At 42.4% G+C, this 16,612-nt stretch overlaps 1 protein-coding gene across 6 annotated transcripts in view; it reads right to left on the reverse strand.

Annotated features, from left to right (window-relative positions):
• EPB41L4B (erythrocyte membrane protein band 4.1 like 4B) overlaps positions 1-16,612 on the reverse strand; it is a 172,060-nt gene that overhangs the window by 40,370 nt on the left and 115,078 nt on the right. For 5 of the 6 annotated variants that reach the window (XM_032181453.1, XM_032181452.1, XM_032181451.1 and 2 more), the window contains one exon: positions 10,551-10,618. In XM_032181453.1, coding sequence (XP_032037344.1) covers positions 10,551-10,618 — 68 coding nt within the window. The remainder of the gene's footprint in view (positions 1-10,550; positions 10,619-16,612) is intronic. The other variant, XM_032181456.1, reaches the window with a different exon arrangement.

Genomic DNA, 16,612 nt, shown 5'->3' on the forward strand with positions numbered 1-16,612 from the left:
GCAAACTAGTTGTATTTCTTCTTAATTTGATATAGGCAATATAAAAGATAAACGAATACTCACAAATGCATAAATAACCCATTTTCCCAGGTATTTTGTCTTCCCTAATCCAACATCTTGCTCTGCCTTGCCCAAATTGCTTACGCCCCAGCTGTAGCTAGGCTGAACTTCTCTGTACATCTTATTTGGGTGTTGATGAAAACATGTGCTTTTAAGTCTGTTGCAACAGACCTGTAATAAGGACACCTCTAACTCTTCTTGGCAGGATTCCTGTGCCTTATCAAGATAACTCGGGGCTCTCCTACTTAACGCGCTTTTGAAATTCCCCTCCCACTGTTGCTTTCATTTGACTTTGTTCAGCTGAGAGCTGTGTCATGTGCAGCCTGGACGGATCCAGCTGTAGTAACAGCATAATTTCCCTCCTTACTGCCACTGTCCAGATCTGCTGCTTTGCTAGGGGTTATCAGCAAAACTGCAGAGTCAGCAAAGGGGATGCATGACTATGTCTCAATTCATAGTGCACTCTATCAGCCTTAACCAAAGAGTAAGGAAAGCATCAGCGAGGACACTGCAGCACTTACTGGGTTGACTCAGTCACTAGCTTTTCCCTCACTGAAACAGTTTTGGAGGGGAAAAAAAAAATAATTAAAAAAAAAAAAACAAAAAAAAAACATCCTGTCCAGAGGAGGGAGAGTTATACAGATGAGCAGCACTGCTCTTCAGAATCCAGGAGGAGAGGGAACTGTACTCTCCCTGTGGCCCATCATCCTCCTGCAGCTTAATCTGACGTATACAGGTTAGGTATTAACTGGAAGATCAGGAGACAAACGTTGTACTTCCATCCTGTGAACCTAACAACACAGCAAATTTCATAAGCCTTGTCCTCTGAAAGCAGAATAACTAGTGCAATTTCAGCATCAGCAGTTGTGTTTTTTTTCCCCATATATAATGACTTAGGTATATAAGGATCTGCAGTTTGCCAACAGACGCAGAACACAGGTGAATTAACCAACAGATGCATGACGACTTTGCATAAGCACAACATTTTACACCACTCTGAGGCCATACCCAACAAAATGACCACAGCCCTGCTTGTAGCAAAACTGGCTATACCACACATATATATGAGTAATTGCTAGCTGAACCAGAACTAATTCTACAAAGAGCTATAGCAATTGTTAGACAAATTGAGTTTGCCATGGCAGATGCTAAAATAATTGCTCAGGGGGATTGCAGGCCATATCTAAGCAGCTAAATCATTAGAAGTGTAATCTTCAGACTGGCAATGGATGAGCAGAGATGGTGGTAGCAAAGAGAGCACAGTTTTTTAATCAAACAAGCACTACTGCCCTTCTTCCTCACCTTCTATTTCCTTGTTTGCATGAAGAATTCAAGCTTCAGTTAATGATCAAATCTGCATGTTTGCTTACTAGCTAGCCTGAACAAATGTTGCAAGGTCTTGGGTCTGGAAAAAACAGAGCATTTAGCTAGTGTATTGTACAGTCATCAGAAATGAAATAGAGGAAGTCACTGGCCCTGCTATAAATCCCTTGCCAAAAGAGAAGAATATTGTTAAATAGCCGTGGCAGTTACTGCTTTCGACTGGCAATACGTTTCCTCAAACATTCACACAGGTGTTATCTACTGGCACAGACATCCACAGGAATGTCTGCATGGGTACTTGCAGGAATAAAAATAATTATATTCCATGTGGAGGACTGCTTTACAAAGGATACTTGTATATTTCTTGACTGAAGCAGAGAAAAACTCCCAGGTTACGTGTCTGACCAGTATTAATCAACCCTTGACTCTACTCACATGCAACTCCTAGCAGAGCAAAGTCTCATTTGTGTCTATCCAGGGCCTCAAAATAGAGGTTGCATATAGGAAGCTTGTGGCAAACAGGTCACATGCTGGCTGTCTGCAGCCATGCATATGTCCCTGCAGAATGAGGTACCACTTGAAGGAGAAAGAGAATTGGTTAGACACTACATTTACTTTGCATTATTATCCAAGATCTGAATGCAGGCTGTTAAAATGGGTCTGTTCCTTGTAATACACAATAAATGTTTGTTCATTGTCTTTTGTATTATAAAAACAAGGAGTTCTGTTTGAGGAACAGGAGTTGTGAAAACTCCTTTGCTAGACACTATGAAAATTCTTTTGCTTAATGTAACAAAAAAGAGAACCCCCTCCCCTTCTCTCCTTCTGCATCTCAGTTGCCTCTTTTGTTCAAAGACACTGCTGCAAAGTTCATGTAACCATCTCCTGATAAGTTGCTAAACTAGTGTATCAACATCCTGCATTCCTGTCTCACGCTGGGCCAACATGACCAAATAAAAAAAAGAAGTTGAACCACAACGCGGAGGAAGACTACGGCCTTCATCTTCACGACCACCAGAGGGACAGAGACGACCCCCTAGCAACAGTGCGCGCAGTCGCAGAATATACCAGGATGTGCTGCGTAATCCCGGAATTACCAAGATATAAAAAGGGACCCTGGCGGGGGTGAGGTGCGCGCCATTGGAGGAGCCGAGACTCCCCGGCCGCCCAGCGCTGTTTTGCTTGCTGTTGCTTACTCAATAAATTCCTTTCTATTATTAATGCAATGCTCTCTGAAAATTAATTAAGGGGGCAACTTATAACAAAATTTGGTGCCGTGACTCGGATGAAGGCAATCTGATTGAAAGACCTTCGGAGGGGGCGCCCCGCTGATTTCAGCGGCCTTCGCTAGGACTGCTTTCATTCAAATCCTTCACCGACGAACCCTAAATTCGGCAGCAAGCAAATAAAGCCGGCAACCCCTAGTAATCTTTGTGCACGAAGACCGAACGAAGACTCAGGAGTGAGTAAGTATAGGCCGGTGATCCGTTCGGTTGGGGTTGGGTATCCTGGAGCGTGTCGCTGTGAGACGTCCAATTGCGGACGAAGCGAGTGCGGACCCCTCGGTAGTGCGGTTCCCACATCCCGCGAGGGACTGGGCCACGAAAAGGGGGAAGCGATTTGTGTGTGTGTGTGAAGGCGCTCCAGAAGATGGGACAGAAGAAGAGTAAGCCTTCTGGTCCCATGGGCGGGGTAACATCTGATGTTAGGTTACCCCGGGATTAATGATTAAAAATTGGGAGGATTCCCCTTTTAGGCGGGGAAGGAATAAAGTAAAAATGATACATTATTGTGTTGAAGTTTGGGGTGGTAAACAGATTTGAGGAGACCACCTTTACTGGCCCGTATTTGGGTCCTTTGAAGATTGGGTTTGCCAGGCCCTAAATATTTATGTAAACTCAAAAGAACCTTTTAGTTTGGAAGAAAGTGAATATGCACATTTGTGGATCAGCTCGGAAACTCGAGCCAATTTATATCCTCTAAAAGAAAAAGGAGGGGATGGGAGGCACAAGAAAAACCGAGAATTAGAGATCCCAGCCCCACTGCCTCCCTATATTCCACCATCCCCACCTGCAGCCCCTCCGACTCCCGGGCTTCTTAATCTGCAACCCCAGGGGGATGCCAATAACAACTCTGATTCTAGCACTCAGGGATTAGTGACTAGGAATATGTGGCAGTCCCCATTAACTCCGGGGACGTCTGAGATTTTAAGAAAGAGACAGGAGGAGGGTAAGCGATCTTTAATGGCAACTGGCATAATGTTTGCAGCTGCTGAGGAATAATTCTAACTGGAATAATAACTGTACATTGTATATTGTATATATAAAAGCCCGGGCATTTTTGTTAAAGTGTTCTTTTATACATATGTTAATATGTAAATATAAGAACTGCCATTGAGGTGTATGTCTAAGGGAACAAAATTTGCCCAGGTATATTATCGGCTCATCAGGTTTAAATGTCCCCAGTGTAATTGTCTACAGGCAGTTAATTTACAGTGGTCTGTTTTTACTTGTGTATCTGTATATTGTGGATTTTGGAGGGATTGGGATTGACTAGTAAAGATCTTCTAGGAAAACGGTGGAATATTAACCACTGTAGATTACAATAGGAAAAGTTCAAAGCAAAGAAACCCCGAGGAAAAGCCTCCTAGGATGTATACTAACACATTGGAGGGATATAGTGGGCTGAGAGGGTACAGTGAGTAAAAGAGCCCTTATCAAATATTGTAATCAGTGGTGGCCACTTTATAAAGTAGAGGATGGAGCGGAGTGGCCCCTAAATGGAACTACTAATTATAACACCATACTACAGTCAATGTTGTTTTTGTGGAAAGAAGGAAAACAGGATGAAATGTTGTATATTGATGTTGTTTCAGCATCTTGGAGGGAAAAGGTACGGAATTAAGTTGGCCCCTGACTGAGCCTTTGATGTCGGCATTAGAAAAGTAAAGGCTAGAGAAAGATAAAGGAAGTGTTAAAAGGTTTGTGGAAAGTGTTAAAGGTATTCGAAGTTGAATGAGCAGGGAAAGGTGATGTAGGTATTATCTAAGTAACAGTCTAGAAGTTTTGGTATATTTGCATATTTGCTGTGGTGTTTGTTCAGTTTCCCAAGCATCAGGGAGGGGGGAACAGCCTGCTCCACCAGGGGCCTCTCCAGCGGCCGCAGGGGGGCTTCGGCTCCAGCGCCTGGAGTGCCTCCTCCCCCTCCTTCTGCACTGACTTTGGTGTCTGCGGGGGGGTTTCTCGCTCTCCCAGCTGCTGTTGAGCAGCAGGTTTTTGTTTGTTTGTTTGTTTGTTTGTTTGTTTTCGTGGATGTGCTCTCACAGAGGCACGGACTATGTTGCTATGGCTTGGCTCTGGGCAGCAGTGGGCCTCTTTAGGGCCAGATGAAATTGTCCCTTATCTACCACGGGGAGGTTTCTGTTTTTGTTTTGCTTTGTTTTTCACGGGGGCTGCCACTGCAGTTTCCCACCCCCACACCCCTCACACACCCTCAAACCTTGCCATCAAACCCAATACACTGGAGCAGCTAAATCATTACTGACTTGTAAAGCATCAGGGATTAAATTAACTAATGAAACCCTAAATGTGATGGGGGTAGAAGGGACTGGGATAACAGTGCCACTTTTGGGGGATACCAAGCTGAGACCAGGGGATAAAATGATCACTGGGCAATTATTGTATGTATCCAAGGCGGAAACTAACTTGTTGGGAAGGGATTTGATGATTAAATTGGGCATTCAACTAGTAAATTGTTAGACTGCAATAACAGTGTTATTAATGGAGTGCTCTCAGGCCCTGAGAGCAAACGTATATTCGCCTCTGACTGGAAAGACCCTGAAATGGGGGCGGAAGCAACAATATAGGTGGACAATTTTACCTCAGGGGTTTACAGGGCCACCTATCTATTTGGGTAAATTCTAAAAAAGATTTTGGGGCAATTACAACCTCCCAAGGAGGTATTATTGTTACAAATATGTGGATCATTTTAAGGAAAATCGATACTCCCTGATGGGAGAGAAATGCTGAACAAAGTGATAATGAGGCAAATAACTGTTTTACATCAGAAGAATCATTGGGAGGTGCAAGCAATGTGTGATGTTGTTCTAAGAAAGCATGTCTGTGTAGGAATATATACTTCAGGGAAGCACACATGCAGAGGATGTACTATATGTCAAAGGGTAAATAAAATGGTCTTCTGTAACCTATCTAGAGGGGGACGGGAGACAGGGCTTTGACCTTTCCAAAGTATACAGGTAGACTTTACTGAGTTACTTGTTTGTCCTAATTGACCACGTGACTGAATGGGTGTAAAGCTTTACTGCAAGGATTAAAGCAGGCCTTAGAGATTGAGTGGGATTTTCACAGCCCTTGGCACCCCTCCTCTTCTGGAAAGGTAGAGCGAATGAATGGTGAAATTAAGAAACAACTAACAAAACTTGTGCTGGAAACTAAGGCTTCTTGGGTAAAATGCTTACCTCTTGCACTGTTAAACATATGGACGCAGCCCAGAACTGATATAGGAATTTCTCCTTTTGAAATGCTATATGGTATGCCCTATGACTTGGAATTGCCACTTGATCACTCTCAATTCTAATTAAGACTTGGAAAGAGACTTTTTTAACACCACTATGGGGAAGGCCCCTATGTTGTTTTGCTTACCACAGAAACGGCTATTCGAACTGCGGAGAAAGGATGGACACATGCCAGCTGTGTGAAAGGACCAGTCCGGGAAGGTAAACGGGAGGCAGCTCCAGGCCCTGACGACTTGAAGCTGACACTAAGGCGGACTCGATAAGTATTGTGTATTATCTGTGTATCGTGGGAAGGGGAGGAGGCCCTGTTTCGGAGGCTCCCTATTAGGTTCCCCTGAAGAACACTGCTGCTGCCAAGAAGAACTGATACCTTGTAGTTCGCTGCAACCGAACTGACAAGCGAGGCAGAGAAGTGAAAACGGTGGGGGACTGAGGGGTCGACAATTTAGATGGGCTCCGACCACCTCCTACGATACATGGGAGTCAGTATCATCGTTTTGGTCAGCTATGGGTCTGCGCATCCCCACCAGCCTTTTAAATGGAGCTTAATCAGATGGGAGGATCAATTCATCATCCAGCAAACAACGACAGCGGGTGCTCCCAGTTTCCGCATCACATTATGTGACCTGGCGTCAGTGCAGCCATGCTTTAACCTATCAGGATTTTATTTCTGCCCAAGTTCTAACCCAGGAAAGGGGTACTGTAATTATCCAAACGCATATTATTGTGCATACTGGGGGTGTGAAACCATTGCTACGGACTGGACACTCGGGGCTGGTCGGAATAAATTCTTACAAGTGGGATATGGGCCGCAAGGTTGTAACTGACAAGTGGATCCCCGTTACAGGTGGCAAGGGCATGGTATAGGGTATACATGAACCTTCCACGGAAATAAAGAAATTTGCAAGGTTCTATATATAAATATAACAAACTTGGACGATACTAGCTGGGTACTAGGAAAATGTCAGATTTTACGAACACGGAACAGATAGGGGAGGACTCATACTAATAAAAAGGAGGATGCTGATGGGCCCCAGGCAGTAGGAACAAATGAGGTATTGTCAGAAAATGTCCAGGGAATCCAGCCTGTGGAAAATACTACAGTGCCAACCCTCGGCAGCCCTACAAGCTCAGGTAAAGCTGAGAATGATAACATAGTTGAGAATAACATATGGGGGGGTCATGAATGCCAGCTACCAATTATTAAACAAAACAAGCCCAAATGTAACAAAACACTGTTGATTATGCTTTAGTATAAGGCCTTCATATTATGATGCTATTGGGGATCCTGGGGAGCCCACCTGCACAAAGAACAGCCCTCTACATTGCAGTTGGGGAAAAGACATAAGGGTAAGACTAACACAAGTCACTGGAGGTGGTAGGTGTGTGGGCACGGTTCCTAGTGGGAAGTGTCACCTATGTAATACCATGGAGAATGGAAAACAATCAACCGAGTGGCTAATCCCAGCCAACAACGCTAGGTGGGTTTGTTCGTGAGTGGGCGTAACTCTTTGTCTATCACTAAAACTCTTTAATGCGTCTCGTGATTTTTGTATACAGGTGATAATTATACCAAGGATTCTATACCACCCTGAGGATTGTATGTATACCCAGCACACAGTGGCAAGTTATCATCTGGAAAGACGGGAACCATTCACGGCTCTAACTTTGGCCACCCTAATAATCCTGGGAGGAGCTGGAGTGGGGACCAGGGTAACCTCATTGGTTAAACAAAATCAAGAATTTACTTACCTGACCCAAACTGAACAATCCATCTCGGCCCTGGAAAATCTATCAGGTCACTTCAGAGGTAGTGTTACAAAATCGTAGGGGATTAGATTTGGTATTTTTCAACAGGACGGGCTGTTTGCAGCCCTGAAAGAGGAATGCTGTGTATGCTGATCACACTGGAGTGGTAAGAGATACAATGGCAAGACCCAGGGAAGGGTTGGAAAAAAGGAAACGGGAGAATGAAGCCCAACAGAGCTGGTACGAATCTTGGTTTAATTATTCACCTTGGCTTACTACTTTATTATCAACAATAGCAGGACCTTTGTTGTTATTAATAATAGCACTAACTTTTGGACCATGTATTTTTAATAAATTGATTGCGATTGTAAAGGGATGTTTAGAAGCGGCACATCTAATGCTCATACATGCCAAATACGAGCCAATAAGTACCAACAAAGGAATCAAGGAAACATTAGTTCTTAGTAGCCAGGCATTGCAGAGATTCAATGAACAAAATGAGTAACTAAAAGAAAAAGGAGGGATTGTAATACACAATAAATGTTTGTTCATTGTCTTTTGTATTATAAAAACAAGGAGTTCTGTTTGAGGAACAGGAGTTGTGAAAACTCCTTTGCTAGACACTATGAAAATTCTTTTGCTTAATGTAACAAAAAAGAGAACCCCCTCCCCTTCTCTCCTTCTGCATCTCAGTTGCCTCTTTTGTTCAAAGACACTGCTGCAAAGTTCATGTAACCATCTCCTGATAAGTTGCTAAACTAGTGTATCAACATCCTGCATTCCTGTCTCACGCTGGGCCAACATGACCAAATAAAAAAAAGAAGTTGAACCACAACGCGGAGGAAGACTACGGCCTTCATCTTCACGACCACCAGAGGGACAGAGACGACCCCCTAGCAACAGTGCGCGCAGTCGCAGAATATACCAGGATGTGCTGCGTAATCCCGGAATTACCAAGATATAAAAAGGGACCCTGGCGGGGGTGAGGTGCGCGCCATTGGAGGAGCCGAGACTCCCCGGCCGCCCAGCGCTGTTTTGCTTGCTGTTGCTTACTCAATAAATTCCTTTCTATTATTAATGCAATGCTCTCTGAAAATTAATTAAGGGGGCAACTTATAACATTCCTGAGCATTGATTACTTGTATATTTGCACCTCCAGAACACAGGCACAAAGCAATAAAATAATACAATTTCATTTGGCACGACTGACTGTAGAGGAAACAATGCTTGACATAAACTAGATAAAAATAAATATTAGACACGACTACACCAGACTGCTGCATACCAAGACCTCCAGAGTGTTTTTTATGAGTTCATAAGCTTGGATGTATGCAATAGAGCAGAGTAAAATGAGTTTTGCAGCCAGGTTGCCAACCTTACTCATGCTGAATAGTAGTTCACCTCACACAGGACACAACTTGTTTACAACTCAGCATCTATCAATCTATTACCAAATATGAAAGAGAAATGTTTTCCTACAGATGTTATGCAGAAGGTCAGCAAAGGTCAGTAAGGAAAACGAGTCTTTAGCCATCTTCTAAATCTCACAGGGGTTTGCAAACCAGGTCCTCCCAATCTGCTTCTGGAAGTGACAGTAATTCAACAAAGGGTGTAATGGCAAAGACATTTCACAATACACATTTCTATTAAACAAAGAAACAGGTCACTGGATAACATACATGAAGAATTTTCTCATTGGCCCTAAGAAAGTTGTGTACAGATCTAGAAATGGCAAGGGCACAGGAGGAGAATTGGAGATTTTAAATATCAAGTAGACTTTGCAGCCCCTTGGACAAACAAATGGGAAAATCAGTGTCTGCCAGGTTAGAAGATAAAGCTCTGCAAGATGACCTGAGATGACAGATGTGGGGAACCAGGAACTACACTGCTCATCCAGCCTTTTCTATAAGATGTTTAAATGTCTTATTTTAGTTATAAGAGCCACGACTAAAAAGTTATAACTAAAAATGAGATGACTAGTGCTCTGGTATATGTACTACATACAGAAAAACATATATAAACATATATTGAGTGCACTAGCATAATTAGCTGACTAACAGTGATATTGCCATGCTTTAAATCCATTATCTTTTTTTTTTCTTTCTTTTTTTTTTTTTCCTCAAGCTGCTCTTTTCTTTCTGAAACTAAAGACGGCCAAAGCAATGGCACTACCATGCATTTAGAGGCAGGCAATTTTCAAATAACCATGCTGTAAACTCCACTCTAATCACTTGCTGAAAGACACCATACTGTGCTATTCAAATAATATTTAAATACAACTAATAGGCCCCTTCCGTTCAAAAAAAAAAAAAAAAAAAAAAAAAAAAAGAAGACTGATATCTGCTACCAACAGAATACAAGTACAATCCAAAGTAGTCACCCCTGCCTGGTAAGAGATAGAAATGAGACATGTTGCTCAAGGCTGTATACCAAATGCCTTTTTCCTATGCTTCTTATGCAGAAGTGAGAAAGAAAAACAAATCCAAAGATATTCCATTTTGGACATCTAACACTTTCCTGATCCAAAAGTTATGAAAATTGGTTTATTTTCCAAGCTTTTCTAAGTTTATCACTAGACCTGATTTTTTTTAATTTTATTTTTACCTTGCTCTTATCAATTGTTTAAACATATACACTCATCCTGATTTTTAGAGTTGAGCTTTTATTAATTCTTCAACTACAGCTGCTCCATGTGTGTAAGATAAGTCCCCTTCTGACAGACAATTTCTCCTCAGGTCATTGCTTGGTGAACTTATGAACTTTACACCGCAGTTTGGGGATGAATGAATGGACTTTTAACATGTGTTTGAGATAATGTTTGGAAAATGGCTCACTATATCAAGTATTTATTTGATATTTTCCCTACGGACAAGAAGCAACAGACCTTACATTAGGGTCCTGCAGGCTGGAGGTCTTACTGGGATTTACAAAAGAGGTCTCTTCTTTCACAGCCTGTTAAAAGAAGGAGCCAAAGTTTAGTACAACATCCATACACTTAGGATTGTATATATGTTTATTTAAAAATATTCCTGTAAGTACCCCGTGATACTACAATATCCAAACGTCCACTCTGCCCCGATTTTAAAAGCACGTATTATTATTTTTTTTTTATCATCTCCCACTGCTGAGATTCACTGTGATAAGCTATAATGTACAATGTATAGAGAGCAACAGTGATCAGAAGAGCTTGGGCTGGGATAAAGGAGGAGAAGCAAAGGAATACTGTTATTGTGTTTCACCCAGAAGGCATCTGAGTTGAAATAATAAAAATCAACCTGGGCAAACATGCTGATATTTGAGTTTTTCTTTTAATTGGAGTAAAACAAATATTTATGTAGTCTAAGCAAAATCATGCCAACTCTCACAGCTTTTCATTCAGTCTTTGAAAAATTTTTTGAAAAAAATGGGATCCCCTACATACAATCACACTGCACATGCAATTCACAGAAAATCTCACCCACTCTACTCCCTGCTAAATTACAGAGTCCCGTCTCTCCCATACCATTTGTCTATAGAGTAGAAAATACTACTATTGCAGAATGACTTACATGAAAATTACATGATTACCAAGGAAACACCCAATTCAGGCAGGTGTTGTTAGATTATACTCTTCAACTGAGATGCAGGGTTCCACAACCCACGTGTAAATGCCCATGTCAGGGCAACACTGCACCCCTCTACAGAAAATACTGGCTGAAGACACAAGAGCTCTCCAAATCAGTAATGGACTTGGCAGGCTCTGACATTTCCATTCTGCTAAATGGATAGATGGATCTGATAGAGGCCTACAACACAGTCATTCTTCAGCTTTCAACATCTGAACCAAAATAACTTGAGGACACTGGTTGAGATCAAATTCCATTAAACGTGTCAGTCTCATCCTCTTCAAAAAGGATGAGACAGGTTCTTTCACATCAAATCAAAGGACTTTACAGGCATGTAAAAAATTGTAAATTTGAGAAGACTTTCCATTCAACACAAATTGATATATTCCATTTTAGGGTACTCACAAGAAAAAGAAAGGAAATCAAGGCCTGAGTTTCTTCTTTACATTACTGATGAACTACAAAATACCAAGAGGATGCTCACTGCTTGGGGAAATCACACAAGTTGTGACAGTTTTAGGCCCATTTCCCCCTTGTGCTGGGGTGCACAAACCCCCATTGCCACTTCACAGGTCATTATTTACCAGAGCATCAGCCATGGTGGGAACAGGCAGTGCAAGCTGGTACACACAATTAACTATATGGACAATTAAACTGGGGCCACAAGGAGCCTGGCAGAAAGCGAATTCACTCCTGGGACACCTACAGCCCAGGCAAGTACCTGAGGTGATGGGCTGAGGAGTATTTTGACTTAAGTCCCTCTTAGCCCTCCCTGTTAGAGTTTCTGCACCTTGTATATTAATACTGAAATTGTCATCAGTATCATCAGCAGGTCTGTCTCCAGAAAGGAGAACAGGACCCATAATAGGTACTGGAGAAGCTCTACCCCAGCACAGTGCTCTTACATATTTGGATTTAATCTCCTCGTCCAGAAGTTTCCTAAATCTTGGGAGAATGATTTAAACATTAAGGAGTCAGATGAAGGGGTGCCACAATTACAACATTGTCACCATTGTAACTCAGCCACTAAATGTTTTACAGTTGAAGTGCTCAGTGAATTAGCATCATGTCCTGAATAATTTCAAGACAAGGAGTGTGATTTTTTAATTTTAAGAAATTTGTAATTGTAAGAAATTTAGCTCAGTTCTAGAAAATGTTGTTGTTGTTGTTGTTTGGCTGTTTCTTTTGTTTCCTACTGGCCACCTAGTAGCTCTGCCTAGACTAATATTTAGTCACAATCTAGTGCTCTCTTGGAAAGAAAGAAAGATGTTTTGTTTTTTTTTTAAGGAATTGAGAGAAAGCATTGAAAATCACATTTTGTTGGCATAGATGAGCACTTAAGTAATTTTTCTTTGTTCTGGAGAAATTACAATGCTTTTTATAAAGCTGTTGGGTTTCTGAAAGCTGTAAACATGAATCCAGCTGTCAGAAACTTAATACACAGTGTCTTTTCGCACACTGATGTCTTAGCAACATTTTATTGTTAAGCCTGACAAGCTAGCTGCTTATTATGCATCAAATTGGCTATCTTTTAAAACCCTAATTTTTACTTTATTTCAATTTTCACCAAATTAATTGAGCTGCATTTTAAGATGCACTTGAACACAACAACAGAAAGGAGAACATGGGGATGGAAGATGCAATGCAGAGGCTGCAACCAAGAATGGAATGATTAAAATTCCACCTACTTAAACACCATGAGATCTCATTAGCCAGTTGAGAGGGCTTCATTGTATTATTCCCTAATAACTGGACCTTGGTTTCTTTTCAGTTCTGTGACTACATTATCATTCTGTTTTGACTTGTATGCATTAGAAGGTTAAGTCTGCTTCTCAAGAAGTGGTATACTCCTCAACGGCATGGCCAGCATCCCAAGTAACTTCCCTTTGTATTAATTTTCTCAATTATTACTCGTGGTTTAGAGAACAGAAAAGACTGGTGTACCTACAAATAAGAACTACAAGACTAGTGAGCAAGTAATCTCACTATAAACTGGGGGCTTTCAGCAAATAACACTCAAAGACCATGCAAAGACATCCTCCACCTTACTGAAAAGATGTGACCCATAACATAAAACAAGAGTTAACACTTGTACACAACACACACACACACTCTCACAATAACGTGCCTAGATGCTCTGAGCTCATGTGCTAGAGGCAGGATTTGGATTTCCACAGCACTGTGCTACTCCACCATGAGTAGGTCTCCATCACCCACAGAAAGCCCAGCACTGAGATGTGTTAAAGGACAAGAGGCAGTGCCATGGAGCTGCTCAGACTCCCCTAGCCAAGGCAGATTCTCCTTCACCCAGAGGTTGCTGCTCTGAGAGGAAGAGGTCTCAGGGCATGTGGGGCATGGCAGACCTGCAAACATCATTTACACAGAATCAGATTAATTTGATAATTACCCAAAGAGAAACAAGCTGGCTCTTCTGGCTACCAGATTTCAAGGCAAACGAAATTAAGTGTTGAGCCATGCAATCCATCCACTAAATATCATTCGCCTTTTCTACTCTCTTATCTGCACTAGGCCCAGAGCAAAAAAAAAAAAAAAAAGTTCAAATTTAATATGCCATAAACTTTCTTGGTAGCAGTAGAAACTAAGCTAAAGCATTCCTTTCTCAGTCTAGAGACAAGAAACACGCACAGACGGAAACACCATTGTACGGGTTCTCTTCATAGGTGACTGCTAAGAAACATTAGTTTCAACAAAAGATGAAGAGGATAAAAACATTTGAGTAACACCAAATTGTGCTCACGGCTCTCTAAGCAATCTACATACAGGCTGCCAGGCTGGCCCTGACAGTTTTCAGCCTGCTTTTCAATTGAGCTGAGCACTCAGCAGCTCTGATGCTGTCCCGGCAGCCAGATCCTTTGGAGCCTTAGAGAGGGAAAGGGACATTCCAGGGACACCACCTCGGATGCTGCTGAATTCTCTAGCAGGAGTGGGAATGCTTTTGTCCCAAAGGAACAATTGTATGTATGAATTCATAAGCCCCAGTGGCTGGATTTGCCTAGTGAAGAGTAGCTCCTTCTATTTTCTTGTGAAGGAAGAGCTAGCCCTAGAAAGATGGGCAACAGGACCTCAAAATGGGATTTGGCTGCACTGGGTGTATGCTGAGTAGGACAATGTAGAAAGACCAAACTTTGGCTGCAGCCTTCCACGTAACCCACATATCAATTAATTGGCTTCTGCGCAGCCAATTAATTCTGGCTGGGACTTTGGGCTGATGAGCCTCCAACAAAGCACCGCATAACACGGGTTCCAGTCTTCAAAGTTCAACCAAATGTCCAGGGGAGCTAGTGCACTGTGTGTCCCTCTTCCACCACAAGGGAAATCTCTGCAGCTTTCATCTAATCCACAACAGGATTAATTTGAATCAACAAAAAAAGGCTTAATGAAGAAACTGATTGCTGCAGCCAAGAGTGAGGGTCAGATTCTTGTCCGAGAAAGAAAGAGACTGAAAGGATCTTATGAAACACACAATGTCTCTTACTTAGCAATTTCACAAAGTTCTTAGTGACAGAAAGGAGGGAGGAATGTCACAGCTTTCACATTTGGAGATCTTCAAAGGTAAAGAAGCAATGGTCTCGGTGCAGTGGTCTGGAAGCATTTCACCTTGTTGGCCCTTTCTACTTGTGTGATGATGCTAAGCAGGCCTGATGCCTAACAGGTTTTTCAGCTCTTTATCAACATTTTTGTCATTTGTCAAACACGTTGATTGTTGGCTGTTCTCATTAGATAATATGGGCTAAGCAACACATCACTGGGAAAAACATCCTGCCAAGGTAAAACTACCTTGGTGATTTAATATGTCAAACGAATCATTTCAGGCAGAAAAACACAATGTTTAAGTCTCTTGGGAATGGACCACTGATTTTTGTGTTTTGTTTTATTTTGTTTTTTTTCCCCCTGAGCAGTGCCTAGCACCACACATCTCCCGGGCTATGGCAGGGCTCCAGCACATCACCACAATTAACAGCACTCGTCTGATCACGTACTGGCACTAACAGACGTGCCAGTGAGAAGACGTAACCCACATCTCAACGTGTTGTCACAGTCTTGTGACACTGCTGCTGCATTTGCCTCCAGCATCCCGGGGAATAAATTAAAGATTTCCCTCTTTCAGACATCCTGTTTATTTAAATCCTCCCTGCCCTCCTCAGCAAAGCTGAGGCATCTTTTCCTCTATCTTTGAGGTAACATGGCTGACACACTTACAGTGAGCTTCCGTGTATCATATATTGGTCATCCTGGCCGACACGCATTCAAAAACGTGTATTTTTATACCCCTGACACCTTTTCTTTCCTGTAGCCTTGCTTTTAAAGCTGAGCAAACCTGTTTCCCTTCAGAGACTGAAGGCAGGGAATGTGAAGCCGAGCCATTTTTAAATTCCATTGTTATGAACAATTATCAGCAACGTGATGTGCACTGGCTGTTGTTCGAGCTGAGAGTCCCAGCGCAGTTGCTTCTCTTTACTTAGCCTGAAATCTGCCGGAGAGTTTATTGCTCATCCACCTGGGTGACTAACAGCAAGGGCTTCGGCGAGGCACCGCGTACATCAGGAGCTGCACAAGCTTCCCCCACAGCGTGAACACCTCAGCTGTGACCTGCTGCACGCACATGATCCCGGTCCTGATCTCCACACAAAGACTGACAAATCGTGGGGCTGCTCTGTGCCATGAATAAGGATGAGCAGAGGGAGGGAGGAAGGAGAGGGCAGCAAACAAGATCTAACTCGTGATGGAAAGAGGTTAAAATGTTGGAAAAGCTGATGGTTTTGACGTACTTAAGTCAACATCTAGTGAAAGCTGAGAACTCCTCTGGGAACCCAGAAGAATTTGTTTAAGTCCTATTATAAGAAAGATCGCCCAAGATTATAAATCCTCAAGTGTCTCCCCCTTACCTACTCTATTTTCATTCATGTCCTGATTAGGGCTGGAATCCAGATCCCCTTACGTGAATAAAGCTCCAAAGACTCAGCTTATATAAAGACAGTGAATTTTTTCTAGGAGCACAGGGCAAACACACCCAGACTTTCACGCTGACAAGGCCTTACACTTACATCTTTCCTTAAAGGGCAAAGCACAATGAAAATGGAAAAGAATCATCAAAAATGTAGCCAGGGAAGACTAGCACCGTGAGTCACCTCACTTATGCACCCTTTCTGCCATAAATAATGCATAGGTCCCAGTCTCATTTACATTTGTAGCCAAGGCTTGCATCTACGCGGAGCGTATAGGCTGCAGGGTGACACCTGTACCCACACACGTCCCGAGACATTTTCTGCATGATGGAACCTGAGACAGCACAAGCAACCTGCACTTCTTCATGTATTTG

Source organism: Aythya fuligula, chromosome 2 (assembly GCF_009819795.1).
Source record: "Aythya fuligula isolate bAytFul2 chromosome 2, bAytFul2.pri, whole genome shotgun sequence".
Taxonomy (NCBI): domain Eukaryota; kingdom Metazoa; phylum Chordata; class Aves; order Anseriformes; family Anatidae; genus Aythya; species Aythya fuligula.